This window comes from Onychostruthus taczanowskii, unplaced genomic scaffold, assembly GCF_017590055.1.
Source record: "Onychostruthus taczanowskii isolate IOZ18803 unplaced genomic scaffold, ASM1759005v1 scaffold279, whole genome shotgun sequence".
Lineage (NCBI taxonomy): Eukaryota > Metazoa > Chordata > Aves > Passeriformes > Passeridae > Onychostruthus > Onychostruthus taczanowskii.
This window is the reverse complement of record NW_024500117.1, coordinates 28,575-55,620: the sequence shown is the minus strand read 5'-3', so window position 1 is coordinate 55,620 and position 27,046 is coordinate 28,575. Positions and strand designations below refer to the sequence as shown.

The following is a 27,046-nucleotide window of genomic DNA, read 5'->3' as shown; positions in this document are numbered from 1 at the left end:
CAGGGGTGAGGGATTTTTTTTTTGGGGGGGGGGTCTTTGGGGGTTTTGGATGGGTTTGGGGCTGGGAGACTGAAGGGCTTCGGGGGGTTCTTTTGGGGTGTCCAACTCTGGGGCTGAGGGGGATCTTTGGGGTCTTTACGGGGTTGTTCTTGGGGAGGGGTGGGACTCTTCTGGGGAGGGGTTTTTGAGTTTCATGAGGGAATTTCGGGGGATTTGGAGCTTCCTGAGGGGATTTTGGGGTATCTGGAGCTTCCTGGGGGTATCTCAGGTGCCCAGTGCAGTCTGGGCCCAACTTTTCCCAGGAAAAACCAAATTCCGAGCTTTCCTTTCCCAGTGAAACCCCTGGGAATGCACGGGGGTGGGGGGGACCTGAGAACCCCAAAATCCCCCCCAAAAAAAACCCCCAAAAAGAAGTGGGAGCGGGGCGGGGAGGGAGAACTTTGTTGGTGCCAGGGAAATCCGATTCCCGTTCCCGTCCGGTGACTCACCGGGGGTGGGAACAGCTCCCGGGGATCCCGAAATCCCAGAAAGATCCCAAAAAGGGCCCGGGAGCGGCAGCAGAGCCACGGGGATTGCTGGGTGAGCAGCGATGGGGCCGGGGAAAGGGCTGGAAAACCGGGAATCCGCCGCCCCCGAGGCTCTTTTTGGGCTAAAAAAGCCGATTTTTGGCTTTTGGAGCCGGCGTTTTTCCTGGCTTGTGCCGAGCCTGGCGGAATTGCTGGGAGAACCCAGCCCTTTACCCCACCTTTTTTCAGCTCCAAATCGCTTTTTTTCACCTTAAATTTTGGGCTCAGGTCCGTAAGGATTCCATCTGGGAAGGAGTTCCTTGCTCCTCGCTTTTCCCTGGAAGGATTTGAGGCCTGATCCCTGATTTTCTGGCTCTTTATCCATCTTTTTTTTCCTGGAATTTGGAGCCAGAAACCCCAGGAGAGCAGCGTGTGCGGGTGGGATAATTCAGTTTTTGTGCTTTGTAGCATTTCCCCCTGTTTTTGTGGGATTTTCCCTCTTTTTCTGGGGTTTTCCCTTTCTTTTCTGGGATTGATCCTCTCTGAGCGTGGATTTTCCTTTCTTTTGGCAGGATCCAACACCTTCAAAAAGTCCTTGACTCCTGAGGTGAGTTCCAGGCTGGAAAAATCCCAAATTTCAGCTTTTCCTGCTCCTTTTCCTCCTTTTCCTGCCCTTTTTCCAAGCCTGAGCAGCTCCTCCCATGGGAATTTTGGGAATTTACCCTTCCCGAGGGAATTCCTGCTCCAAAACCCCAATCTATCCTGGCACCACCCCAAAAACCCCTGGAAAAATTCAATTTAACAACTCCTGGATGAATCCTGGGATCCCTGGGCCGGGAATCACTGCATTGGGATTTGCACCTTTCCCAAAATTCCTCCTAAAACATTGGAATTACCGTGGGAAAAACCCAGCCCAGCTTTCCATGGACTCCAGGTGTTTTTGGGTGGGAAAAATCCTGTTAAAAAGTTGAGTTTTCCAGGTTTTTTTCTCTCTTCCCCTTTTTTCTTTTCCCAAGATGCCGGGAGGATCCCAGACCATCCGGAAAGGCCACAGAGGAGTGGATTCCACGGGAGAAACCACCTACAAAAAGGTAAATTCCCACTTTTTTTCCCCTGATTGCAAGGAATTCTGCCCAGGATCGCTGTGGCAATGGGAGGATGTTCCATGGAAATGAAGGGAAAAGGGAATTTTTTGGGGGGCTTTTTTCCCATTTCAATTCTCATCCAGTTCCCATTCCCACTGGATTTCTATTCCCATTGAGTTTCTCTCATTCCCATGGAATTCTTGCAATTCCCATTGAGTTCCATCTGTTCCCATTGAATCTCTCCCCTTTCCACTGAGTTCCCACTGAACCTTTCCCACCCAATCCCCTCCATTCCCACTGCACTCCAGACTTTCCCAGCCCCATTCCTGGCTGGAATTCCAGTTCCCAGCCCTATTCCCATTCCAGCTGTAATTCCCATTCCCACTGGAATCCCCCCTGTTTTCCACATTCCCATTCCCACCTCTGTCCCTGCTGTGAATCCCCATTTCCCTGTTCCTGGCTGTAATTCCCATTCCCAGCTGTAACCCCCATTCCAGCTGTAGTCCCCATTCCCAGCTGTAACTCCAGCTGTAACCCCCATTCCAGCTATAATTCCCATTCCAGCTGTAACCCCCATTCCCATTCCCCCATAACCCCGTTCCTATTCCCTCTGTATCCCCCATTCCCCCATAACCCTGTCCTGTCCCAGCTGCAATTCCCGTCCCTGCTGTTCCCATTCCCGTTCCCGTTCCCCCATAACCCCGTTCCCTCTGTAATCCCCATTCCCGTTCCATCCCGTGTCCCGTCCCATTCCGGTTCCCCTGTGACCTGTGCCGTCCCGTTCCCCCGCTCCCGTTCCGTCCCGTGTCCCATTCGCATTCCCCCGTGCCATCCCATTCCCCCTGACCCTTGCTGTCCCGTTCCCCCTGACCCGTGCCATCCCGTTCCCGTTCCCCCTGACCCGTGCTGTCCCGTTCCCGTTCCCCCTGACCCGTGCCATCCCGTTCCCGTTCCCCCTGACCCGTGCCGCCCGCTCTGTCCCAGACCACGTCGTCGGCGCTGAAGGGCGCCATCCAGCTGGGCATCACGCACACCGTGGGCAGCCTGAGCACCAAGCCCGAGCGCGACGTGCTCATGCAGGACTTCTACGTGGTGGAGAGCATCTTCTTCCCCAGGTCAGCGCTCCCGCTCCCCCCCGGGGCGCCGCGTTCCCCCGGGACCCCCGGTGCCATTCCGGAACGTTCCGTGTCCCCGCAGCGAGGGCAGCAACCTGACCCCCGCCCACCACTACAACGACTTCCGCTTCAAGACCTACGCGCCCGTGGCCTTCCGCTACTTCCGGGAGCTCTTTGGGATCCGCCCCGACGACTACCTGGTCAGCTGGGCATGCCTTCCCCTTCCCCTTCCCCTTTGCCTTCCCTGGATCTCCCTGGAATTCCCTTTGCCTTCCCTGGATCTCCCTGGAATTCCCTTTGCCTTCCCTAGAGCTCCCTGGAATTCCCTTTGCCTTCCCTAAATCTCCCTGGAATTCCCTTTGCCTTCCCTGGATCTCCCTGGAATTCCCTTTGCCTTCCCTGGATCTCCCTGGAATTCCCCTTACCTTCCCTAGAGCTCCCTTTTCCCTTTCCCTTTTATGTTTTTCCTTCCCACCCCAATTCCCCGCTGTCCCCAGGCAATCCCAATCCCCAATCCCAGTCCCCTGCTGTTCCCCTTCCCACCCCAATCCTCCATTCCCATTCCCAATCCCCTGCTGTCCCCAGGCAGTCCCAATTCCCCATTCCCAATCCCCTGCTATTCCCCTTTCCACCCCAATCCTCCATTCCCAATCCCAATCCCCTGCTGTCCTCAGGCAATCCCCGATCCCCCATTCCCAATCCCCTGCTGTCCCCAGACAATCCCAATCCCCCAATCCCCCAATCCCAATCCCCTGCTGTCCCCAGGCAATCCCAATCCCCCAATCCCAATTCCCTGCTGTCCCCAGGCAATCCCAATCCCCCAATCCCAATTCCCTGCTGTCCCCAGGCAATCCCAATCCCCCAATCCCAATTCCCTGCTGTCCCCAGGCTATCCCCCATTCCCGTTCCCGTTCCCAATTCCCTGCTGTCCCCAGGCTATCCCCCATTCCCGTTCCTGTTCCCAGTCCCATGCTGTCCCCAGGTAATCCCAATCCCAATTCCCTGCTGTCCCCAGGCTGTCCCCCATTCCCGTTCCCGTTCCCAGTGCCGTGCTGTCCCCAGACAATCCCAATTCCCCATTCCCGTTCCCATTCCCAATCCCCTGCTGTCCCCAGGCTGTCCCCCATTCCCGTTCCCAGTGCCGCGCTGTCCCCAGGCAATCCCAATCCCCCGTCCCCGTTCCCAGTGCCGTGCTGTCCCCTATTCCCGTCCCCGTTCCCAGTCCCGCGCTGTCCCCAGGCAATCCCAATCCCCCATTCCCAATCCCCCGTTCCCGTTCCCAATCCCCTGCTGTCCCCAGGCTGTCCCCCATTCCCGTTCCCATTCCCAGCTGGATCTCCCTGGAATTCCCTTTGCCTTCCCTGGATCTCCCTGGAATTCCCCTTGCCTTCCCTAGAGCTCCCTTTTCCCTTTCCCTTTTATGTTTTTCCTTCCCACCCCAGTCCCCTGCTGTCCCCAGGCTATCCCAATCCCCCGTCCCCGTTCGCAGTGCCGCGCTGCCCCCGGCCGTGCCGCGGTGCCAGCCCCGCGCGTGTCCCGTGTCCCCGCAGTACTCGCTGTGCAGCGAGCCCCTCATCGAGCTCTCCAACTCGGGCGCCAGCGGCTCGCTCTTCTACGTCTCCAGCGACGACGAGTTCATCATCAAAACCGTGCAGCACAAGGAGGCCGAGTTCCTGCAGAAGCTCCTGCCCGGCTACTACATGGTGAGAGCGCCCGGAATTCCAGAGATTCCTGGGAATTCCCGGCCCTGGGAATGCGGGAAATCCCGGAGGAGCGCCCCCCCGTGGGGCTGGGCTCTCGTCCCCCTGGGTGTGAGCCCTTTCCCAGCCCAAAACACCGTGGAAAACACCAAAAAAATCCATGGAAAACTGCTCTCGTCCCCCTGGGTGTGAGCCCTTTCCCAGCCCAAAACACCGTGGAAAACACCAAAAAAATCCATGGAAAACTGCTCTCGTCCCCCTGGGTGTGAGCCCTTTCCCAGCCCAAAACACCGTGGAAAACACCAAAAAAATCCGTGGAAAAACAGCAATCCATACGAAACCCCCAAACCAGAGGGATCTGGATGTTCTTCCCAAGTTGTGTCTGCAATTTTGAATGATTTCCGACTCCAAAACCCTAAAAATTAATGGAAAACGCCAAAAAAAATCCATGGAAAAACCCCAACAATCCAAACAAAAGCCCCAAACCAGAGCGATTTGATGTCCTTCCCACATTTTATTTACAATTTTGATGCATCCCCAACTCTAAACCCCAAAATGCATGGAAAACCCCAACAATCCAAACAAAACCCCCAAACCAGAGCAATTTGATGCTCTTCCCACGTTTTTCCTGTGATTTTGACACATCCCCAACCCCAAAACCCAAAAAGTCTATGGAAAAACCTCAACATTTAAAGAAAACCCCCAAACCAGAGGGATTTTGATGATTTTCCCACATTTTCCCTGTGATTTTGACGTATCCCCAACCTCAAAACCCCAAAAATCCATGGAAAACCCCCCACAATCCATACCAAATCCCCAAACCAGAAGGATTTGCCCCTCTTCCCACATTTTCCCTGCCAATCTGACCCACCCCCACCCCCAAACTCCCCAAACCAGAAGGATTTGCCCCTCTTCCCACATTTTCCCTGCCAAATTTGACTCACCCCCACCCCGTGACCCCCCAAACCAGAAGGGTTTGCCCCTCTTCCCACCTTTTCCCTGCCAAATTTGACTCACCCCCCCCCCCAAACTCCCCAAACCAGAAGGGTTTGCCCCTCTTCCCACCTTTTCCCTGCCAAATTTGACTCACCCCCCCCCCCAAACTCCCCAAACCAGAAGGGTTTGCCCCTCTTCCCACCTTTTCCCTGCCAAATTTGACTCACCCCCCCCCCCAAACTCCCCAAACCAGAAGGGTTTGCCCCTCTTCCCACCTTTTCCCTGCCAAATTTGACTCACCCCCCCCCCCAAACTCCCCAAACCAGAAGGGTTTGCCCCTCTTCCCACCTTTTCCCTGCCAAATTTGACTCACCCCCCCCCCCAAACTCCCCAAACCAGAAGGGTTTGCCCCTCTTCCCACATTTTCCCCGCCAATCTGACCCACCCCCACCCCGTGACCCCCCAAACCAGAAGGATTTGATGCTCTTCTCACATTTTATGTGTGATTTTGACGCATCCCCACCCTGTGAAACTTTTCATTGGTTTTTTGGGGAAATTGGGGGTGGTTTGTGTTTTTTTCTTGGTTTTTGGGGGGAAATTGGGGGTGGTTTGTGGGTTTTCATTGGTTTTTTGGGGAAACTGGGGGTGGTTTGTGGTTTTTCCTTGTTTTTTTGGGGAAATCGGTGGTGTTTTGTGTTTTTTCCTGGTTTTTGGGGGAAACTGGGGGTGGTTTGTGGATTTTCATTGGTTTTTTGGGGAAATTGGGGGTGGGTTGTGTTTTTTTCTTGGTTTTTTGGGGGAAAATTGGTGGTGTTCAGCATATTTTCCTGGTTTTTGGGGAAAACTGGGGGTGTTCTGTGCTTTTTCCTCTTTTTTTGGGGAAAACTGGGGTTATTCTGTGGTTTTTCCTCTTTTTTGGGGAAAACTGGGGCTGTTCTGTACTTTTTCCTCTTTTTTGGGGGGGAAATTTGTGAGTGTTGTGCTTCGTTTCCTGTTTTTTCATGGACAACTGGTGCTGGTTCCCCCTTTCCCGTGTTTTAGGGGAAATTGATAAATTATTTGTGAAAGTAAAACTTCAAATATTATGGTTGCTTGTACTTATATGTATCCAGTAACTTTATAATGCATTTAGTGGGAGTGTTTCTCATTTTGACTCTTTGTTTCCAGTGCTGTAAACATTATTCTCTCTAATTACAGATAAAAAAACTTGTGGACCTCATGAGTTCCAGTGCAAAAACAACAACTGCATTCCAGATCACTGGAGATGTGACAGCCAGAATGATTGTGGAGATAATTCTGATGAAGAAAACTGTAGTAAGTAACTTTTACCTTGGTCCATGTTAGAACAGAGTCAGGTTAGCAACATGCAAGAGGAAACTTTTGAATTTTGGTAAAACACAGGTGTGTATTTTCATTCAACACTTTCTGATCTGCTGAAAATCAGCTGACCACAATTGAAAATGTCCCTTGCTGTAACTCTCCAATTCTGTTCACTCTTATAAAGAGCTGTATCAGCTATGAAAAAAATGCCTGACCCCCCAAACCAGAAGGATTTGCCCCTCTTCCCACATTTTACCTATGATTTTGACGCATCCCCAACCCCAAAACCCCAAAAATCCATGGAAAACCTCCACAATCCATACCAAACCCCCAAACCAGACGGATTTGCACCTCTTCCCACATTTTACCTGCGATTTTGCCACATCCCCAACCCCAAACCCCCCAAACCAGAAGGATTTGATGCTCTTCCCACATTTTATGTGTGATTTTGACTCACCCCCAAACCCCGAAATTGGGGACGTTCCGTGCTTTTTTTTGGGTTTTGGGGGGGAAACTGGGGGTGTTCTGTGCTTTTTCCTCTTTTTTGTGGAAAACTGGGGGTGTCCTGTGCTTTCTCCTCTTTTTTTGGGGGGAAGTTTGTGAGTGCTGTGCTTCTTTTCCCGTTTTTCATGGACGACTGGTGCTGGTTCCCCTTTCCCGCGTTTCCGCGCTTTCCTGTGGAACGCTGGAAGACCCCGAGCCGCGCTCCGGCCCCGATTTTGCCCGTTTCCCGTCGGGTGCCCTTCCCCAACCCCCCTTTCCCCGGGCAGGTGCTGCAGAGTTTCAAGATCATGGACTACAGCCTGCTGGTGGCCATCCACAGCCTGGACCAGGCCCAGCGCGAGCGCGCGGCCGCCGGCTGGGGTTTGGATGGACTGGGATTTACTGGGGTTTACTGGGGTTTACTGGGATGGTCTGGGCTGGGCAGAGAGCGCTCTACTCCACGGCCATGGAGTCCATCCAGGGGGAGGCACGCCGGGGGGGCACCATCGAGACTGAAGACCAGTGAGATGGGCTGGGAATCGCTGGGGTTTACTGGGATCCATTCCCTGATCCGTTCCCCATTCCCCGACCCCATTCCCTGACCCCATTCCCCATTCCCTAATTCCATTCCCTGACCCCATTCTCCATTCCCTGATCCATTCCCTGACCCCATTCCCTGATCCATTTCCTGACCCCATTCCCCATTCCCTGATCCATTCCCTAACCTATTCCCCCATTCCATTCCCTGACCCCATTCCCCATTCCCTGATCCATTCCCTGACCCCATTCTCCATTCCCTGATCCATTCCCTGACCCCATTCCCTGATCCATTCCCTGACCCCATTCCCCATTCCCTGACCCCATTCCCCATTCCCTGATCCATTCCCTGACCCCATTCCCTGATCCATTTCCTGACCCCATTCCCTGCTGCCCTTTCCCAGGATGGGCGGAATTCCCGCCCGGAATTCCCGGGGGGAGCGGCTGCTGCTCTACATCGGCATCATCGACGTCCTGCAGTCCTACAGGTCAGTCATCAATTACTAATTAACTACCCGTTAATTAACCCACATTTCCTGGCCCTTGGGATCCCCCCGGATCAGCAGTTTCCGCCGTGGGCTTCAAACCCTGGGAGCTCCATGGGAATTTCTGGGAATTCCTGGGAATTTCTGCTCCATTCCCTCCCCGCAGGTTCGTGAAGAAGCTCGAGCACTCCTGGAAGGCCCTGGTGCACGATGGGGTGAGTGGGAAATGGGAATTTCTATGGAAAAAGTGGGAATTTCTATGGAAAAATGGGAATTTTTATGGAAAAGGTGAGGATTTTTATGGAAAAGCAGAATTTTTTGAGGGGAAAATGGCCCTTTCTTATGGAAACCCCCAGTTTTAAAGGAAAATCCCCAGCTTTTAATGGAACCCCCCACATTTTAAGATTTTCCCCCCGAATTCCTGCGATTCCCACCCCAATTCCTGGGATTCATTCCCAAAATCCTGAAATTTCCCCCCAAGCCCCTCGGAGCTCCCCCCGCCTGCCCGGAATTCCCGAATTCCGGGGCTCATTCCCGTTTTCCCGGCTTCCAGGACACGGTGTCCGTGCACCGGCCCAGCTTCTACGCCGAGCGCTTCCAGCGCTTCATGTGCCACACGGTGTTCCGCAGGATCCCACGTGAGTGCCCCGCAGCTCCCTCTGCAATTCCCACTTTCCCCTCTGCAATTCCCACTTTCCCCTCTGCAATTCCCAGATCTCGGCCCTGCTCCCCATTTCCCCCCTTTTTTTCCCAGCTTTTTTTCTGGATTTTCCCAGCTTTTCTCCTTCTCCGTCCCAAAAAAAAAAGGTGGAAAAGAGATTTTTTAATGAGTCTTTTCCCTTTTTTTTTCTCAGGGTTTTCCTGCTTTTTTTATAGCTTTTTCCTATTTTTTTTTCCAGCTTGTTTTTTCCTTTTCCTGACATAAAAATTCCCTGGAAAAGTCACAAAAGCGCTTTTTGTTTTTTGGGGATTTTCCCCCCACTTTTCCAACCTTTTCCTTCCTCTCCTGCTTCTTAACCTCCCTAAAAACCTGCTTTATTCCCCCTGGGAAACGCTTCCCTCGTGGATTTCCCCCCTTTTCCTCCTGCCGCCGCCCCTCCCTGCCCCAGCGCCGCCGGAATCCCGGGAAAGCCGCGGTTCTCATGGATTTCCCTCTGGCAGTGAAGGCCTCGCCGTCCAAGAAGAGCCGGGGCGGCGGCGCCGTTCCCAGGAGGAGCTGCCAGGGGGGGATCCCGCTCCCGAACCAGCTCCCGGCCGCGGGGGACGCCCGGGCCCCGCCGGGCGCCGAGCCGGACCTGGAGCAAGGTGGGCGCAGGGGCTTCCGTCCCAAAAACCCCCGCTCTCATCCCACGGAATGCCCCTTTCATCCCAAAAATCCCAGCCCCGTTCCCAGGTTCCCAGTCCCATTCCTGGCCCCATTCCCGTTCCTGTTGCAAGCTCGCAGTCCCGTTCCCAATTTGCCGATCCCATTCCAAGTTTCTCGATCCCCTTCCCAATCCCATTCCTGACCCCAGTCCTCTTCCCAAACCCATTCCCGATCCCATTCCTGATCCCATTCCCGATCCCAATCCCATTCCTGACCTCAGTCCCCTTCCCAAACCCATTCCTGACCCCAGTCCCCTTCCCAATCCCATTCCTGACCTCAGTCCCCTTCCCAAACCCATTCCCAATCCCATTCCCAGTTTCCTGACCCCATTCCCAGTTTTCTGACCCTGTTCCCATTCCCTTTGTTGGCTCTCGATCCCATTTCCAGGTTCCCATTTCCAGGGTTCCAATCCCATTCCTGGACCCCAATCCCATTCCCACTTTTCCGACCCCGTTCCCAGTTTCCCCATCCCATTCCCAGTTCCTGACCCCATTCCCAGTTTCCCGATCCCATTCCCAGTTTCCCGACCCCGTTCCCAGTTTCCTGACCCCATTCCCAGTTTCCCAATCCCATTCCCAGTTCCTGACCCCGTTCCCAGTTTCCCGACCCCGTTCCCAGTTTCCCGACCCCATTCCCAGTTCCCGACCCCATTTCCAGGTTCCCGACCCCGTTCCCAGTTTCCTGACCCCATTCCCAGTTTCCCAATCCCATTCCCAGTTTCCCGACCCCGTTCCCAGTTTCCTGACCCTGTTCCCAGTTCCTGACCCCGTTCCCAGTTTCCCAATCCCATTCCCAGTTCCTGACCCCATTCCCAGTTTCCCGACCCCGTTCCCAGTTTCCAATCCCATTCCCAGTTTCCCGACCCCATTCCCAGTGTCCCGACCCCGTTCCCAGTTCCTGACCCCGTTCCCGTTGCAGGCTCCCGGCCGGATCTGCTGCCGCGCTCGGTGCCGGACGCCGGCGGAGCCTCGGTGGCGCCGTCCCTGTCCCTGTCCCTGTCCCCGTCCCTGTCCAGCCCCTCCCTGGGCAGCGCCGGCGCCTCCCCCCCCAGCAGGTGGGAGCGGGGCCGGGGATCCCGGCGGGAAGGGAAGGGGGTTGGGATCGGGAAAAGGGATCGGGAAAAGGGGGTTTGGGATTGGGAAAAGGGGGTTGGGATCGGGAAAAGGGATCGGGAAAAGGGATTGGGATCGGGAAAAGGGGGTTGGGATCAGTCCTGAGGGGTTTGGGATCGGGAAAAGGGGGTTTGGGATTGGGAAAAGGGGTTTGGGATTGGGAAAAGGGGTTTGGGATTGGGAAAAGGGGGTTGGGATCAGTCCTGAGGGGTTTGGGATCGGGAAAAGGGGGTTTGGGATTGGGAAAGGGGGCTGGGATCGGGAAAAGGGGGTTTGGGATTGGGAAAAGGGATTGGGATTGGGAAAAGGGAGTTGGGATCAGTCCTGAGGGGTTTGGGATTGGGAAAAGGGGGTTGGGATCGGGAAAAGGGGGTTGGGATTGGGAGAGAGGGTTGGGATTGGGAAAAGGGGGTTGGGATCATTGCTGAGGGGTTTGGGATCAATCCCAAGGGGTTCAGGATCAGGGGAAGGGGTCTGGGACCATTCCCACGGTTTTTGGGATCATTCCCGAGGTTTTTGGGGCCGTTCCCGAGGCGCTGGGAGCTCTGCCCCGCTCCAGCCCCTCTCGGGGAGGTTTCCCTGGAATGCCCCTGTGGAAAACCGGGAATTCCCACAGCTGATCCCAGATCTGTTCCCGTGGCCGATCCCAAATCCCCGTGGTCGATCCCAAATCCCCGTGGTTGATCCCAAATCCCCGTGGTTGATCCCAAATCCCCGTGGCCGATCCCAAATCCCCGTGGCCGATCCCAAATCCCCGTGACCGATCCCAGATCCCCGTGGTTGATCCCGGATCCCCGTGGCCGATCCCAGATCCCCATGGCCGATCCCAAATCCCCGTGGCCGATCCCAAATCCCCGTGGCCGATCCCAAATCCCCGTGGCCGATCCCAAATCCCCGTGGTTGATCCCAAATCCCCGTGGCCGATCCCAAATCCCCGTGGTTGATCCCAAATCCCCGTGGCCGATCCCAAATCCCCGTGGCCGATCCCAAATCCCGGTGTCTGATCCGTTGCTCCCGCAGGTCCGTGGGGGTGGAGGTGCACCCGGGGCCCGGCGCGGCTCCCGCCCCCTCCCTGCCCAGGTGAGATTCTCCGGGATCTTCCCGGGAAATCCGGGACGAGGGGTTTGGGGAAAATTCCCAGATCTGGGGTGTTCCCCATTCCTCCTCCCCGGGCTGGAATTCCTGTGGGGCTCCCAGGGAACGTTCTCTCCATCCACAAATCCCATGGAATTCCCGGGAGGAATTAACCTGGAGGATTCTCTCCGTGCACGGGAATTTCATCTGGAATTCCCCGGGGATCCGCTTCATCCGTGAATTCCGTGGAATTTTCATGGCGTTTTCTCCTTATCCATGGGAAAACCCGGATTTTCCAATGCTTTTCAGGTGGTTTTCCCAGGATTTCCTGGGAACAGCAGGGGGTTGGGATTGAGGCCTGGGATTTCTTGGATTTCCCCCCAAATTCCCGTTTTTCTGTTGTTTTTCCAGCGGATCCCCCGGCCCCTCCCTGCCCCTGGAGCTGGAGGAGCTGCAGGAGACCGAGATCAGCTTCGTGAGTGTTTTCCATGGAAAAAAAAACGGGAATTCCCAGGGACTGGGGGGGGTTGGATCCCTGAATTTCCTGGGAATGCAGCGGGATCGGCTCTTCCCTCGCACCCGGGGCTTTGGGCAGCCCAAAATCCCTGGAATTGGAGAAAAAGGAGGGAAATCCTTCATTCCAGAGCATCAGGAGCATCCCAAATCCCACCCGGAGCATTCCCAGATTTCCCATCTTAAATCCCAACAGCATCTGGGGGAAAATTCCTTCCCAAAATTCCGGTAAGTCTGTTTAAAAACGAGGAAAATTCCTCATTCCTGAGTGTCTGGAAGGCCCCAAAATCCCTGGAATTGGAGAAAAAGGAGGAAAACCCCTCATTCCAGAGGGTCTGGAGTGCCCCAAATCCCACCAGGAGCATTCCCAGATTTCCCATCTTTAATCCCAACAGCATCTGGGGGAAAATTCCTTCCCAAAATTCCGGTAAGTCTGTTTAAAAACGAGGAAAATTCCTCATTCCTGAGTGTCTGGAAGGCCCCAAAATCCCTGGAATTGGAGAAAAAGGAGGAAAACCCCTCATTCCAGAGGGTCTGGAGTGCCCCAAATCCCACCAGGAGCATTCCCAGATTTCCCATCTTTAATCCCAACAGCATCTGGGGGAAAATTCCTTCCCAAAATTCCGGTAAGTCTGTTTAAAAACGAGGAAAATTCCTCATTCCTGAGTGTCTGGAAGGCCCCAAAATCCCTGGAATTGGAGAAAAAGGAGGAAAACCCCTCATTCCAGAGGGTCTGGAGTGCCCCAAATCCCACCAGGAGCATTCCCAGATTTCCCATCTTTAATCCCAACAGCATCTGGGGGAAAATTCCTTCCCAAAATTCCGGTAAGTCTGTTTAAAAACGAGGAAAATTCCTCATTCCTGAGTGTCTGGAAGGCCCCAAAATCCCTGGAATTGGAGAAAAAGGAGGAAAACCCCTCATTCCAGAGGGTCTGGAGTGCCCCAAATCCCACCAGGAGCATTCCCAGATTTCCCATCTTTAATCCCAACAGCATCTGGGGGAAAATTCCTTCCCAAAATTCCGGTAAGTCTGTTTAAAAACGAGGAAAATTCCTCATTCCTGAGTGTCTGGAAGGCCCCAAAATCCCTGGAATTGGAGAAAAAGGAGGAAAACCCCTCATTCCAGAGGGTCTGGAGTGCCCCAAATCCCACCAGGAGCATTCCCAGATTTCCCATCTTTAATCCCAACAGCATCTGGGGGAAAATTCCTTCCCAAAATTCCGGTAAGTCTGTTTAAAAACGAGGAAAATTCCTCATTCCTGAGTGTCTGGAAGGCCCCAAAATCCCTGGAATTGGAGAAAAAGGAGGGAAATCCTTCATTCCAGAGCGTCAGGAGCATCCCAAATCCCACCCGGAGCATTCCCAGCCTCCCCCTGGGAATTCCGGGATAAGCCCCAGGCATTCCCAACTTCCTCATTCCCGGTTTTTTCCCTTCCCAGTGAGCGCCTCGGGATTCCTGCTGGAGCTGCCCCGGGAACGTCCTCGGGATTCCCCTGGAATTCTGGGAAAAGCCAGAGAGGGATGGATGGAAACCTCGGGAACAGGCACCCGGAATTCCCAGGGATTCCCGGATTTTGGGATGAAAACACGGGAGAGAATTCCTGGAAAATTCCCGGCGGGAGTCGGAGCCGCGCCGATTTTTTTTGTGGAATTTTTTGGTGGGGGGAGGGGGGAATTTTGGAATTTTTTTTTTTTTTTGGATTTTTTTCCCGATTTTTTTTTTTTTTTTTTGGAATTTCGGTAGGATCCCATCCCGGTTTTCAGCCCTGTGGGAATTCTTGGGGTTGTTAATTATTAATTATTAGCTTTTCATTTTTATTCAGAAATCGGGATTTGCTCCGGGTTTTCCGTGGGAAATCCCTTGGAAAACGGGGAAAAAAGGAGGAGAAATCCTGGAGAAGCTCTGGCTCCTCCTCCCTTTTCCCAGCAGGAATTTTGGGAAGCTTTTCCCACAATCTGCGAGGAATTTTTGGGATTTTTGGGGATTTTTTTGGGGCGTTTTGTGGCATTTTTGAAATCCGAGCCCATCCTGGGATTCCCCCCGGATTTTTTAAGGATTTCTCATCCCAAATCCCATTTTTTTAACACCTCTGACAATCCCACAAAATTCCCTGAGCAAATTTTAGGATGGGATAAAAAAAACCCCAAACTCAGAAGGAGGAATTTCCCACCTGGATGCATCCCAAAAATCCCAAAATTCCCAAAATCCCAGAGCAGCCCCCGGGGCTGGGGCTGATTTCTTCTCCATCCCTGATTTTTTTATGGAAAAATCTCCTTTTTTTCCCCCCAATTCCCACTTGGAATTTTTATACCAAGCCTGGAATTTTTGTGCCGACGCCCGGGACGTGGAGCAGGGAGGGAATTCCTCCCCGGGCTCTTCCCTTGGCCAGGTTTTTTTAAGGAAATCTGATTTTTCCTGCCCCAAATTCCCAGATTTCCCCTCGGAGCTGCCTTGCCCGAGGGGATTCGGGGACAATTCCATGGATTTATTTCCCTTTTCCTTGGAATGTTTGTCTATATTAGACAAAGGCCCTCCCAGTCCCCTTTTATTCCCATTTTTTATCAGATCAGGAGGGGAAATTTCCCCAATTTTTTCCCAATTTCCTCATTTTTCCCCCCAATTTTTCCCTAATTTTTTCCCCATTTTCTTCCCCAATTTTTTCCAATTTTTCCCACTTTTTTCCCCAATTCCCCCCCTCCAGAAAGGAATATTTATGAATATTTAAATATTTTTGGGATAATTCCCCTTTTTCCTGGGAATTCTCCCCATCCAGAGGCTGGGGGGGGAGGGGCTGGAATTTTTGGGATTGGGGATTTTTTTTGGGGTGGGGGGGGGGCGGATTTTCCTGTTCCAGAGGGGAAAATTTGGGAATTGTGGGGGGAATTTTCCAGGAGAAAAAGAGGATTTGGCTCTTCCCGGGATGGGAACGGAATTCCTGGAATTCTCCTGGACCTGGAATGGAATTCTGGAATTTTCATGGACTTGGAATGGACATTTCCCACATTTGCAATGGAATTTCCTGGATTTGGGATGGAATTTCCCAGATTTGGGATGGAATTTCCTGGATTTGGGATGGAATTTCCCAGATTTGGGATGGAATTTTCCAGATTTGGGATGGAATTTCCCAGATTTGGGATGGAATTTCCCAGATTTGGGATGGAATTTTCATGGATTTTGGATGGAATTTCCCAGATTTGGGACGGAATTTCCCAGATTTGGGACGGAATTTTCCTGATTTGGGATGGAATTTCCCAGATTTGGGATGGAATTTCCCGGATTTTGGATGGAATTTCCCAGATTTGGGACGGAATTTCCCAGATTTGGGACGGAATTTTCCTGATTTGGGATGGAATTTCCCAGATTTGGGATGGAATTTCCCGGATTTTGGATGGAATTTCCCAGATTTGGGACGGAATTTCCTGGATTTGGGATGGAATTTTCCTGATTTGGGACAGAATTTTCCGGATTTGGGACGGAATTTCCTGGATTTGGGATGGAATTTCCTGGATTTGGGACGGAATTTCCCGGATTTGGGACAGAATCCGTGGAATCCTCCTGGCCTGGGACAGAATTCATGGAATTCCCTGGACTTGGGCCGGACTTTTCCTGGGTTTGGGGATGGAATCCGTGGAATTCCCCTGGAGTTTTCGGGGACTTTGCCGGGAGCGTTCCCGGATGTGGGGATGGATTTCATGGAACCTCCCCGGAATTTGGGATGGAATTTTTCCTGGATTGGGAATGGAATTCCTGGAATTGCCGTGTCCAGCCTGGAATTGTTGTCACCCTTGTCCCCAGGTGGGGCCGGCGGGAGCCCCCAGCTCTGCCTCGGGACCCGGGGGACATTTGGGGACCCTGGGGACACCCCTGGGGCGGCACAGAGGGACAGGAGCGAGGTGGGGCCGGCGGGAGCCCCCAGCTCTGCCTCGGGACCCGGGGGGACCCGGGGGACATTTGGGGACATTTGGGGACAGGGGGACACCCTGGGATGGCACAGAGGGACAGGAGCCCCCCCCGGGCTGTTCTCAGAGCCCCTCGCAGACCCCACGGGGGGTGGGGCCCTTTGGGGACAGTCCGGACCCTTTGGGGACAGTCCGGACCCTTTGGGGACAGCGGTGTCACCCGGGTGGTGTCCCGCCCAGCCCAGAACTACAACTCCCAGCATGCTCCGCGCCGCACCTCGCCTAGACGTGGCGCGCTGATTGGCCGCGGGGTCTGGACCAATCAGCGGGCGCGTTGTTGGGCGTTTCGGGGAGCGGCCGGCGCTGAGGGGAGGAAGGAGCCAAGATGGTTCTGGAGAGCACCATGGTGTGGTGAGAGCCCCGGGAGCGCCGGGCAGGCCCCGGCAACGCCCGGGCAACCCCCGGGAACCCTCCGGGCAACCCCCGGGAACCCCCCGGGCAACCCCCGGCCCGCCCGGCCGCTTCCCCTGAGTCATGGCGGGGGGGGGCGGAGCGGGCCGGGACTGAGGGGAGCGGGGAGTGAGGGGACAGGGGGGACAGAGAGGGGACAGGGGGGACAGAGAGGGGATGGGGGGACAGAGAGGGGACAGGGAGGGACATAGAGGCCGGGGGGCACAAAGAGGGGACGGGCTGAGGAGAGAGAGGGGGACAGGGAGGGACATGGGGGACAGGAGGGGACAAAGAGGGGCAGGAGGGACATAGGGGCCTGGGGGCACAGAGAGGGGACAGGAGGGACATGGGGGACAAGAGGGGACACGGGGGACAGGAGGGGACAGGGCGTGAGGGGAGGGCTGAGGGGACAGGGAGGGGCTGAGGCAGAGACGGGGCAGGTTCTGTGGGATGAGCTTCAACTGTTCCCAAAAAACGCAGATTTTGGGGGGATGAACGTCAGCAGTTCCCAAAAAGTCACAGGTTTGGGGGGATGGACATCAGTCATTCCCAAAAAAAAGGAGACTTTGGGGAATGGATGTCAGGTATCCCAAAGAAAAATGAAGATTTTTTGTGGGGAAAACCTTTGCATTCCCATAAAAATGACATTTTAGGCTGGAATAAATCTCTTTTCCCTAAAATGAAGCAGATCTTGGAGAGCTAAACCCCAACCACCCAGCAAAGGGAATTTCCCGGGATCCCCCTGCAGCATTCCCGGGTTTTTTTGGGAATTGCAGCGTGGACAACAGCGAGTACACGCAGAACAAACTTCAATTTTCCCCAAAAAAATCCAATTTTAGGCACCTAAACCCCATTTTTCCCCCACAAAACCCCAACCACCCCAGCAAAGGGAATTTCCCTGGATCCCCCTGCAGCATTCCCAGGGTTTTTTTGGGAATTGCAGCGTGGACAACAGCGAGTACACGCAGAACAAACTTCAATTTTCCCCAAAAAAATCCAATTTTAGGCACCTAAACCCCATTTTTCCCCCACAAAACCCCAACCACCCCAGCAAAGGGAATTTCCCTGGATCCCCCTGCAGCATTCCCAGGGTTTTTTTGGGAATTGCAGCGTGGACAACAGCGAGTACACGCAGAATAAACTTCAATTTCCCCCAAAAAATCCAATTTTAGGCACCTAAACCCCATTTTTCCCCCACAAAACCCCAACCACCCCAGCAGAGGGAGTCTCCTGGGATCCCCTGGCGCCATTCCCGGTTTTTTTTGGGAATTGCAGCGTGGACAACAGCGAGTACATGCGGAACGGGGACTTCCTGCCCACGCGGCTGCAGGCGCAGCAGGACGCCGTGAACATCGTGTGCCACTCCAAAACCCGCAGCAACCCCGAGAACAACGTGGGGCTCATCACCCTGGCCAAGTGAGGGGCATTCCCGGGAATTCCCAGCGTCGGGAATTCCCAGGATTTCGGGGCTGGGAACGGTGGGGAGCCGCTTGGGAGTGACCGGGAAGGAGCGCTTGGAAAATGGGGGTTTTGGGCTCGTGGCACGGGGGGAGCTTCAGGAATTGTTGGGATGCCTCGTTCCCGCCTGGAAGGGGAGGGGTCTGGGGATTTTGGGATCGAGGGAGGTGGGGAATTCACAGAGGAGGGGCTGGGAATTGTTGGGAATAACTGAGGGCTGCTGGTTCCCGCTGGGACTGGGAGGGATTTTGGAGGTGGGGGAATCAGGGAGGAGCTGGGGAGCTCAGGAATTCTTGGAAAACAGTTGGGAATGGCTCGTTCCCACTTGGAGGGACTTTGGGGACGGGAGCTTCAGGAGTTCTTGGAATGGCTCATTCCCACCTGGGATGGGAGGGATTTTGGAGGGCAGGGAAGGTTGGGAATTCAGGGAGAAGGAGCTGGGAATTGTTGGGAACAAGCTGGGAATGGCTCGTTCCCACCTGGGATGGGAGGGATTTTGGAGGCAGGGAAGGTTGGGAATTCAGGGAGAAGGAGCTGGGAATTGTTGGGAACGAGCTGGGAATGGCTCGTTCCCAGTCGGAGTCGGGCTGGTCTGGAATGGGAGGGACTTGGGATTTTGGAGGTGGGAACTTCAGGAATTCTCGGAATGGGAGGGATTTGGGGATCGTTGGAGGTGGGGAAATCTGGGAATTCAGGGAATTCCCTCCCAGATCACCAAGGAAATCCCCAGGAGTCGCTGCTGTGGCTGTGAGGAGCTGAGCCAGGGGGAATCTCCTCCCTGAGGGAGCCCCGGGGGGGAAATCCACCCCAGATTCCTGGCGGTTCCCCCAGAATTCCCGTTGTTCCCGCAGTAACTGCGAGGTGCTGACCACGCTGACCCCGGACACCGGGCGCATCCTGTCCAAGCTGCACACGGTGCAGCCCAAGGGCAAAATCACCTTCGGCACCGGCATCCGCGTGGCCCACGTGAGTCCCGGCGGCATTCCCGGGAATTCCCGCCCCTCCCGGCGCCCCACAAGGCGTCAGGGCCTGGCTGTGGGAAGTTGGCTTTGCCCGGGCTCCTAGGTGGGGAAATTTGGGTTTCCTTGGGTGTTTGTGGTGAAAATGGTGGGGGAGGTGTTAAAGGAGAAATCCATGGGAGTTTCAGAGAAGTCCATGGGAATCCACCATAAATCTGTGGAAATTTCATAGAAATCCATGGAAATCCACCATAAATCCATGGAAATAAGTGCCTGGAAATTTTACAGAAACCCATGGAAACCCACCAGAAATCCTTGGAAATTTCACAGAAATCCATGGAAGTCCACCATAAATCCATGGAAATTTCACAGAAATCCATGGAAATCCACCATAAATCCATGGAAATAAATGCCTGGGAATTTCACATAAATGCACGGAAATTTTACAGAAATCCATGGAAATCTACCATAAATCCATGGGAATTTTACAGAAATCCTTGGAAATTTCACAGAAATCCATGGAAGTCCACCATAAATCCATGCAAATATCACAGAAGTCCATGGAAATCCACCACAAATTCATGGGAATCCATCATAAATGCATGAAAATTTCATAGAAATCCATTCAAATTTTACAGAAATCCTTGGAAATCCATCATAAATCTATGAAAATTTCACAGAAATCCATGGAAATCCACCATAAATCCATGGAAATTTTACAGAAATCCTTGGAAATTTCACAGAAATCCATGGAAGTCCACCATAAATCCATGGAAATTTCACAGAAACCCCCCCTGAATCCCAAGATTTCAGCCCAGCCCTGTCCTGCCCCCCTCAATCCCCACCCCCTGGAGCAGATCCCGGGATCTGGGTCTGGGGGATCCCCGTTTTCCCGGGAATGGCCCCAAATCCGGGTTTTTGTGCAGCTGGCGCTGAAGCACCGGCAGGGCAAGAACCACAAGATGAGAATCATCGCCTTCGTGGGCAGCCCCGTGCACGACAGCGACAAGGACGTGAGTGCCGGGCGGGAGCGGGGCTGGGACCCCTCGGAGCTGGGCGGCCGATTCCAGAGCCAATCCCCAATTTCTGTGGGATCCGGGTGCTGGGCCGGATCCCAGCTGCTGCTGATCCCGGGGAATTCCTGCTTCTTCCCAGCTGGTGAAGTTGGCCAAGCGCCTCAAGAAGGAGAAGGTCAACGTGGACATCATCAACTTTGGGGAGGAGGTGAGAATCCTGGGAGTCCCCACATTCCACAGGGAATTCTGGGGCCTCTCCCGGCTCCGTGTTGGGGCTGGAAAATCCTGACGGGTGTTTTTGGGAACGAGGTCAGTCCTTGAGGGTTTTCCCTGGATCCCAAACCCTCCCCATGCCCGATTCCCTGCTGGGAACCCGCTGGCAGTTGCGTTGGGCATTCCCAGCACCACCACCCCAAATCCCTCCCCAGTCCCACATTCCCACATTCCCACATTCCCAGCCCCTGAGCGTTCCCACGTGCGTTCCCAGGAGGCCAACACGGAGAAGCTGACGGCGTTCATCACGGCGCTCAACGGCAAGGACGGCAGCGGCTCGCACCTGGTGACGGTGCCGCCGGGGCCCAGCCTGGCCGACGCCCTCATCAGCTCCCCCATCCTGGCGGGCGAGGGCGGCGCCATGCTGGGCCTGGGCGCCTCCGACTTCGAGTTCGGGGTGGATCCCAGCGCTGACCCCGAGCTGGCTCTGGTAGGGATCCCGGAATTCCCAAAATTACCAGGAATTGGGTGTTTACAGCACAAAATCCCAACATGCCCAACTGCAAACCCAATGGGTGAGGGCGGCGCCATGGCTGGGCCTGAGCACCTCAGACTTCGAGTTCGGGGTGGATCCCAGCGCTGACCCCGAGCTGGCTCTGGTAGGGATCCCGGAATTCCATGGGATTGGCCATTTCCAAAATTGAAATCCCCTAAAACCTCAAATGCCCAACTCCAAACCCCATGGGTGAGGTCAGCGCCATGCTGGGCCTGGGCGCCTCAGACTTCGAGTTCGGGGTGGATCCCAGCGCTGACCCCGAGCTGGCTCTGGTAGGGATCCCGGAATTCCATGGGATTGGCCGTTTCCAACATCGAAATCCCCTAAAACCCCAAATGTCCAAACCCTGTGGGTGAGGGCAGCGCCATGCTGGGCCTGGGCGCCTCCGACTTCGAGTTTGGGGTGGATCCCAGCGCTGACCCCGAGCTGGCTCTGGTACGGATCCCAAAATTCCCAAAATTACCGGGATTTGGGTGTTTACAGCACCAAAATGCCAACATGCCCAACTCCAAACCCCGTGGGTGAGGTCAGTGCCATGCTGGGCCTGAGCACCTCCGACTTCGAGTTCGGGGTGGATCCCAGCGCTGACCCCGAGCTGGCTCTGGTAGGGATCCCAAAATTCCCAGGAATTTGGGCGTTCCGCAGTGTCAAAATCCCACAAACCCCAAATCTCCCAGCTCCCACAGCGCCAACCCCAGAATTCCCAGGAGGCGGGCAATTCCCGGGGTCAGAATGCCGTAAAGCCCGGGTCCCCCCCGGCCGAGCCCCCCGCCCGTCGTGGCCCGGGGGCTGCGGCGGCCGCTGACGCGGGCGGGCGTTGCAGGCGCTGCGCGTGTCCATGGAGGAGCAGCGGCAGCGGCAGGAGGAGGAGGCGCGCAGGGCGGCCGCCGCCTCGGCTGCCGAGGCCGGGATCGGCGCCGCCGGGGGCGATGGTGAGGGGGCTGCTTGTGGGGTTTGTGGGGTTGGGAAGGGGCTGGATGGGATTGGGATTGATGGGATTGGGAAGGGGATGGATGGGATTGGGATGGATGGGATTGGGAAGGGGATGGATGGAATGGGATTGATGGGATTGGGAACGGGATGGATGGATGGCATTGGGATTGATGGGATTGGGAAAGGGATGGGTGGGATTGGGATGGATGGGATTGGGATTGATGGGATTGGGAACGGGCTGGATGGAATGGGAACGGGGTGGATGGAATGGGAATGGGATGGATGGGATTGGGATGGATGGGATTGGGAAAGGGATGGATGGAATGGGAATGGGGTGGATGGATGGGATTGGGATTGATGGGATTGGAAGGGGATGGATGGATGGGATTGGGATTGATGGGATTGGGATTGATGGGATTGGGAAAGGGATTAATGGGATTGATGGGATTGGGAAAGGGATGGGTGGGATTGGGATGGATGGGATTGGGATTGATGGGATTGGGAACGGGCTGGATGGAATGGGAACGGGGTGGATGGAATGGGAATGGGATGGATGGGATTGGGATGGATGGGATTGGGAAAGGGATGGATGGAATGGGAATGGGGTGGATGGATGGGATTGGGATTGATGGGATTGGGATTGATGGGATTGGAAGGGGATGGATGGATGGGATTGGGATTGATGGGATTGGGATTGATGGGAGTGGGAAAGGGATTAATGGGATTGATGGGATTGGGATTGATGGAATGGGATTTGTGGGGTGGGAATGGGATTGATGAGATTGTTTATGGGGTTGATGGAATGGGGTTTATGGGAATGGGATTGATGGGATTGGGAAGGGGATGGATGGGATTGGGATGGGGATGGATGGGATAGGGATTGATGGGATTGGGAAAGGGATGGATGGGATTGGTGGGATTGGGATTGATGGGGTGGAATGGGATTGATGGGATTGGGAACGAGATTTATAGGATGGGATTGATGAGAGTAGAAATGGGATTCATGGAATGGGATTCATGGAATTTGTGGGATTGGGAACAGGGTTGATGGAATGGGATTTATGGCATTGGGAACAAGGAGGACTAAAAAGCAGAATGGGTTCAGACTGAACAGTGGGGATTAACCCTTCCCTGGGTGCGTGGGGATGCCCCGTGGATCCCGGGACACCCTGTGGATTCCCGGGACACCCCGTGGATCCCGGGACACCCCATGGATCCCGGGCCACCCCGTGGATCCCGGGCCACCCCGTGGATCCCGGGCCACCCCATGGATCCTGGGACACCTTGTGGATCCTGGGCCCCCCCAGGGATCCCGGGCCACCCCATGGATCCTGGGACACCTTGTGGATCCTGGGCCCCCCCAGGGATCCCGGGCCACCCCATGGATCCCGGGACACCCCATGGATTCCCAGGACTCCCCATGGACCCCGGGACACCCCATGGATCCCGGGCCACCCCATGGATCCTGGGACACCTTGTGGATCCTGGGCCACCCCATGGATCCCGGGCCACCCCATGGATCCCGGGCCACGCCATGGATCCCGGGCCACCCCATGGATCCCGGGACACCCCATGGATCCCGGGACACCCTGTGGATCCTGGGACACCCCATGGATCCCGGGACACCCCATGGATTCCTGGGACACCCCATGGATTCCTGGGCCACCCCATGGATCCCGGGCCACCCCATGGATTCCCGTGACACCCCATGGATCCCGGGACTCCCCATGGATCCCGGGCCACGCCGTGCATTCCCTGCCCTCCCCGGCAGAGTCGGACGAGGCCCTGCTCAAGATGACCATCGGGCAGCCGGAGTTCGGCCGCGCGGGGCTGCCGGACCTGAGCTCCATGAGCGAGGAGGAGCAGATCGCCTACGCCATGCAGATGTCCCTGCAGGGCGCCGGTGCGTGCGGCCCGGGGAACCCGGGAAAACCGCAGGGAAACCCCGGGAAAAGCCCGGGAATCGCGGCCTGGCTGCTCCCGGGGGTTTCTCCATGGATTTCCGGCCTTGGCTTTTGCAGAGTTTGCCCAGGCCGAGGCGGCCGAGGTGGACAGCGGAGCGGCCATGGACACGTCCGAGCCCGCCAAGGTGGGGCTGCAGGAATTCCTGCAATTCCCAGCATTCCCATCAGTCCCAGCATTCCCATCAATCCCACCATTCCCACCGTTCCCGTCAATCCCATCCCACCCACAGAACGGGAGTGAGATCATCCTCAAGGTCCTTCCATCCCAAAGCATTCCAGGACTGCCTGTCCTGCTTTCTTTGGGATTTCAGGGACAAATGCTGGATCCTGCCCCCGTTATTCCATGGATTCCCCATCCCTGGGAGTGTCCAAGGCCCCATCCCACACTCCAGTAATGCCAGTTCCTCTAGAGCCCTCTGGATTGGGACGATCCCCAGTCCCCCGGGATGATCCCAAATCCCCTGGGCCAATCCCGAATCCCCCAGGATGATCCCAAATCCCCTGGGATGATCCCAAATCCCCATGGCCAATCCCGAATCCCCCGGGATGATCCTGAATTCCCTGGGTTTTCCTGGGGATCTGGATGATCCTGAATCCCTTGGGCTGATCCCAAATCTCCCAGGCTGATCCCCAGTCTCTCAGGCTGATCCTGAATGCCCCGGGCCAATTCCAAATCCCTCAGACCGATCCTGAATCCCCGGTCCGATCCCGCATCCCCTGGGCCGATTCCCAGGATCCTGAATTCCCTGGGTATTCCTGGGGATCTGGATGATCCTGAATCCCTTGGGCTGATCCCAAATCCCCTCGGCTGATCCGGAATCCTCCAGGTTGATCCCAAATCTCCCGGGCTGATCCCCAATCTCTCAGTCTGATCCCGAATCCCCGGTCCCATCCCAAATCCCTCAGTCCAATCCCCAATCCCTCAGTCTGATCCCAAATCCCCCGGGCCGATCACGAACCACTCAAACCAATCCCGAATCCCTCAGACCGATCCCGAATCCCCGGTCCCATCCCGCATCCCCCGGGCCGATCCCCAAATCCCTGTTCCCTCAGACCGATCCCAAATCCCTCAGTCTGATCCCACATCCCTTGGGCACATCCCAAATCCCTCAGACCGATCCCAAATCCCTCAGTCTGATCCCGCATCCCTTGGGCCCATCCCAAATCCCTCAGTCCAATCCCCAATCCCTCGGTCTGATCCCAAATCCCCCGGGCCGATCACAAACCACTCAAACCAATCCCAAATCCCTCAGTCTGATCCCAAATCCCTCAGTCTGATCCCAGATCCCCTGGGCCGATCCCGAATCCCTCAGACCGATCCCGAATCCCCGGTCTCATCCTGAATCCCCCGGGCTGATCCCGAATCCCCGGTCCCATCCTGAATCTCCGGTCCCATCCCGAATCCCCCGGGCTGATCCCGAAGCCCTCAGACTGATCCCGCATCCCTGGTCCCATCCCCGGTTCCATCCCAAATCCCTCAGACCAATCCCGAATCCCCAGTCCCATCCCGAATCCCCCAGTCCCATCCTGCATCCCTTGGGCTCATCCCAAATCCCTCAGACCAATCCCAAATCCCCGGTCCCATCCCGAATTCCTGGTCCCATCCTGAATCCCCCGGTCCCATCCCGAACCCCTCAGACTGATCCTGCATCCCCTGGTCCCATCCCAAATCCCTCAGACCGATCCCCAATCCCTCGGTCCGATCCCGAATCCCTGGTCCCATCCCGAATCCCCGGTCCCATCCCGCATCCCCTGGGCCAATCCCAAATCCCTCAGACTGATCCCGAATCCCTTGGGCCCATCCCGAATCCCTCAGACTGATCCCGAATCCCTCAGTCTGATCCCCAATCCCTCGGTCTGATCCCAAATCCCCCGGGCCGATCCCAAATCCCCGGTCCCATCCCGAACCCCTGGTCCCATCCCGCATCCCCCGGGCTGATCCCAAATCCCCGGTCCGATCCCAAACCCCTTAGACCGATCCCGCATCCCCCGGGCTGATCCATCCCGAATCCCTCAGACTGATCCCGAATCCCTCAGTCTGATCCCCAATCCCTCGGTCTGATCCCAAATCCCCCGGGCCGATCATGAACCACTCAAACCAATCCCGAATCCCTCAGACTGATCCCGCATCCCTCGGTCCGATCCCGAATCCCCGGTCCCATCCCGAATCCCCTGGGCTGATCCTGAACCCCTCAGACTGATCCCAACTGATCCCAAATCCCCCGGGCCGATCCGACCAATCCCTAATCCCCGGTCCCATCCCTAATCCTCGGTCCCATCCCCAGTCCAATCCCGCATCCCCGGTCCCATCCCCGGTCCCATCCTGAATCCCCGGTCCCATCCCAAATCCCCCGGGCCGATCCCAAATCCCTGGTCCCATCCCGAACCCCTCAGACCAATCCCTAATCCCCGGTCCCATCCCTAATCCTCGGTCCCATCCCCAGTCCAATCCCGCATCCCCGGTCCCATCCCCGGTCCCATCCTGAATCCCCGGTCCCATCCTGAATCCCGGGTCCCATCCCGAATCCCCAGTCCCATCCCGAACCCCTCAGACCAATCCCGAATCCCCGGTCCCATCCCGAATCCCCCGGGCTGATCCCGAATCCCCGGTCCCATCCTGAATCTCCGGTCCCATCCCGAATCCCCCGGGCTGATCCCAAATCCCTCAGTCCGATCCCACATCCCTTGGGCCCACCCCAAACCCCTCAGACCAATCCCGAATCCCCGGGCCGATCCCGAATCCCCGGTCCCATCCCGAACCCCCGGTCCCATCCCGAATCCCCGGTCCCATCCCCGGTCCCATCCCTGATCCCCAGTCCCATCCCGAATCCCCGGTCCCATCCCCGGTCCCATCCCTAATCCCCGGTCCCATCCCGCATCCCCCGGTCCCATCCCGAACCCCTCAGTCCGATCCCCCGCATCCCGTTCCCGCAGGAGGAGGACGACTACGACGTGATGCAGGACCCCGAGTTCCTGCAGAGCGTGCTGGAGAACCTGCCCGGCGTGGACCCCAACAACGAGGCCATCCGCAACGCCATGGGCTCGCTGGCCTCGCAGGCGGCGCGCGAGCAGCGCGAGCGCAAGGACGAGGAGAAGAAGTGAGCCCGGGAATGAATGGCGGGAATGGCGGGGCCGGGAGAGCTCCGCGGGATGTGGGAGCAATAAACGGAATTTCTCCAGAGGGAAAGTAAAGTCTTGGCAGTAATGGAAGGGATGCCCTGGGAGTGCTGGGAATGGTTAAAGGAGTTTCTCGTGGATTGCGGGAAGAACAAAAGGGATTCTTCCTGCTGGGGTTGCTGGGATTCCCTGGAATTCCCTGGAATTGGGGAATTGGGAATTCCCGCAGCGGCTCCCGGCGTCCCCCG

The 27,046-nt window shown here is 55.8% G+C and overlaps 1 protein-coding gene and 1 long non-coding RNA gene across 2 annotated transcripts in view; both read left to right on the top strand.

Moving 5' to 3' along the window:
• The window catches only part of PSMD4 (proteasome 26S subunit ubiquitin receptor, non-ATPase 4), a 29,122-nt gene extending 2,262 nt beyond the window's left edge, over window positions 1-26,860 (top strand). Inside the window, exons 2-25 of the mRNA XM_041407704.1 lie at window positions 1,079-1,113; window positions 1,523-1,597; window positions 2,576-2,706; window positions 2,789-2,906; window positions 4,257-4,592; window positions 6,540-6,656; window positions 7,486-7,667; window positions 8,087-8,170; window positions 8,334-8,382; window positions 8,721-8,805; window positions 9,329-9,472; window positions 10,452-10,587; window positions 11,666-11,725; window positions 12,131-12,194; window positions 16,506-16,543; window positions 17,858-17,998; window positions 18,892-19,006; window positions 19,926-20,012; window positions 20,155-20,223; window positions 20,503-20,718; window positions 21,608-21,716; window positions 23,489-23,620; window positions 23,739-23,806; window positions 26,616-26,860. Coding sequence (XP_041263638.1) covers window positions 1,079-1,113; window positions 1,523-1,597; window positions 2,576-2,706; window positions 2,789-2,906; window positions 4,257-4,592; window positions 6,540-6,656; window positions 7,486-7,667; window positions 8,087-8,170; window positions 8,334-8,382; window positions 8,721-8,805; window positions 9,329-9,472; window positions 10,452-10,587; window positions 11,666-11,725; window positions 12,131-12,194; window positions 16,506-16,543; window positions 17,858-17,998; window positions 18,892-19,006; window positions 19,926-20,012; window positions 20,155-20,223; window positions 20,503-20,718; window positions 21,608-21,716; window positions 23,489-23,620; window positions 23,739-23,806; window positions 26,616-26,783 — 2,759 coding nt within the window. The 3' untranslated portion in view covers window positions 26,784-26,860. The remainder of the gene's footprint in view (window positions 1-1,078; window positions 1,114-1,522; window positions 1,598-2,575; window positions 2,707-2,788; window positions 2,907-4,256; window positions 4,593-6,539; window positions 6,657-7,485; window positions 7,668-8,086; window positions 8,171-8,333; window positions 8,383-8,720; window positions 8,806-9,328; window positions 9,473-10,451; window positions 10,588-11,665; window positions 11,726-12,130; window positions 12,195-16,505; window positions 16,544-17,857; window positions 17,999-18,891; window positions 19,007-19,925; window positions 20,013-20,154; window positions 20,224-20,502; window positions 20,719-21,607; window positions 21,717-23,488; window positions 23,621-23,738; window positions 23,807-26,615) is intronic.
• On the top strand, window positions 12,136-13,841 carry LOC121337556. Its single transcript, XR_005952914.1, has 2 exons — window positions 12,136-12,194; window positions 13,672-13,841. It is a non-coding gene; the product is annotated as an uncharacterized LOC121337556 (long non-coding RNA).
• Window positions 26,861-27,046: the final 186 nt, after the last annotated feature.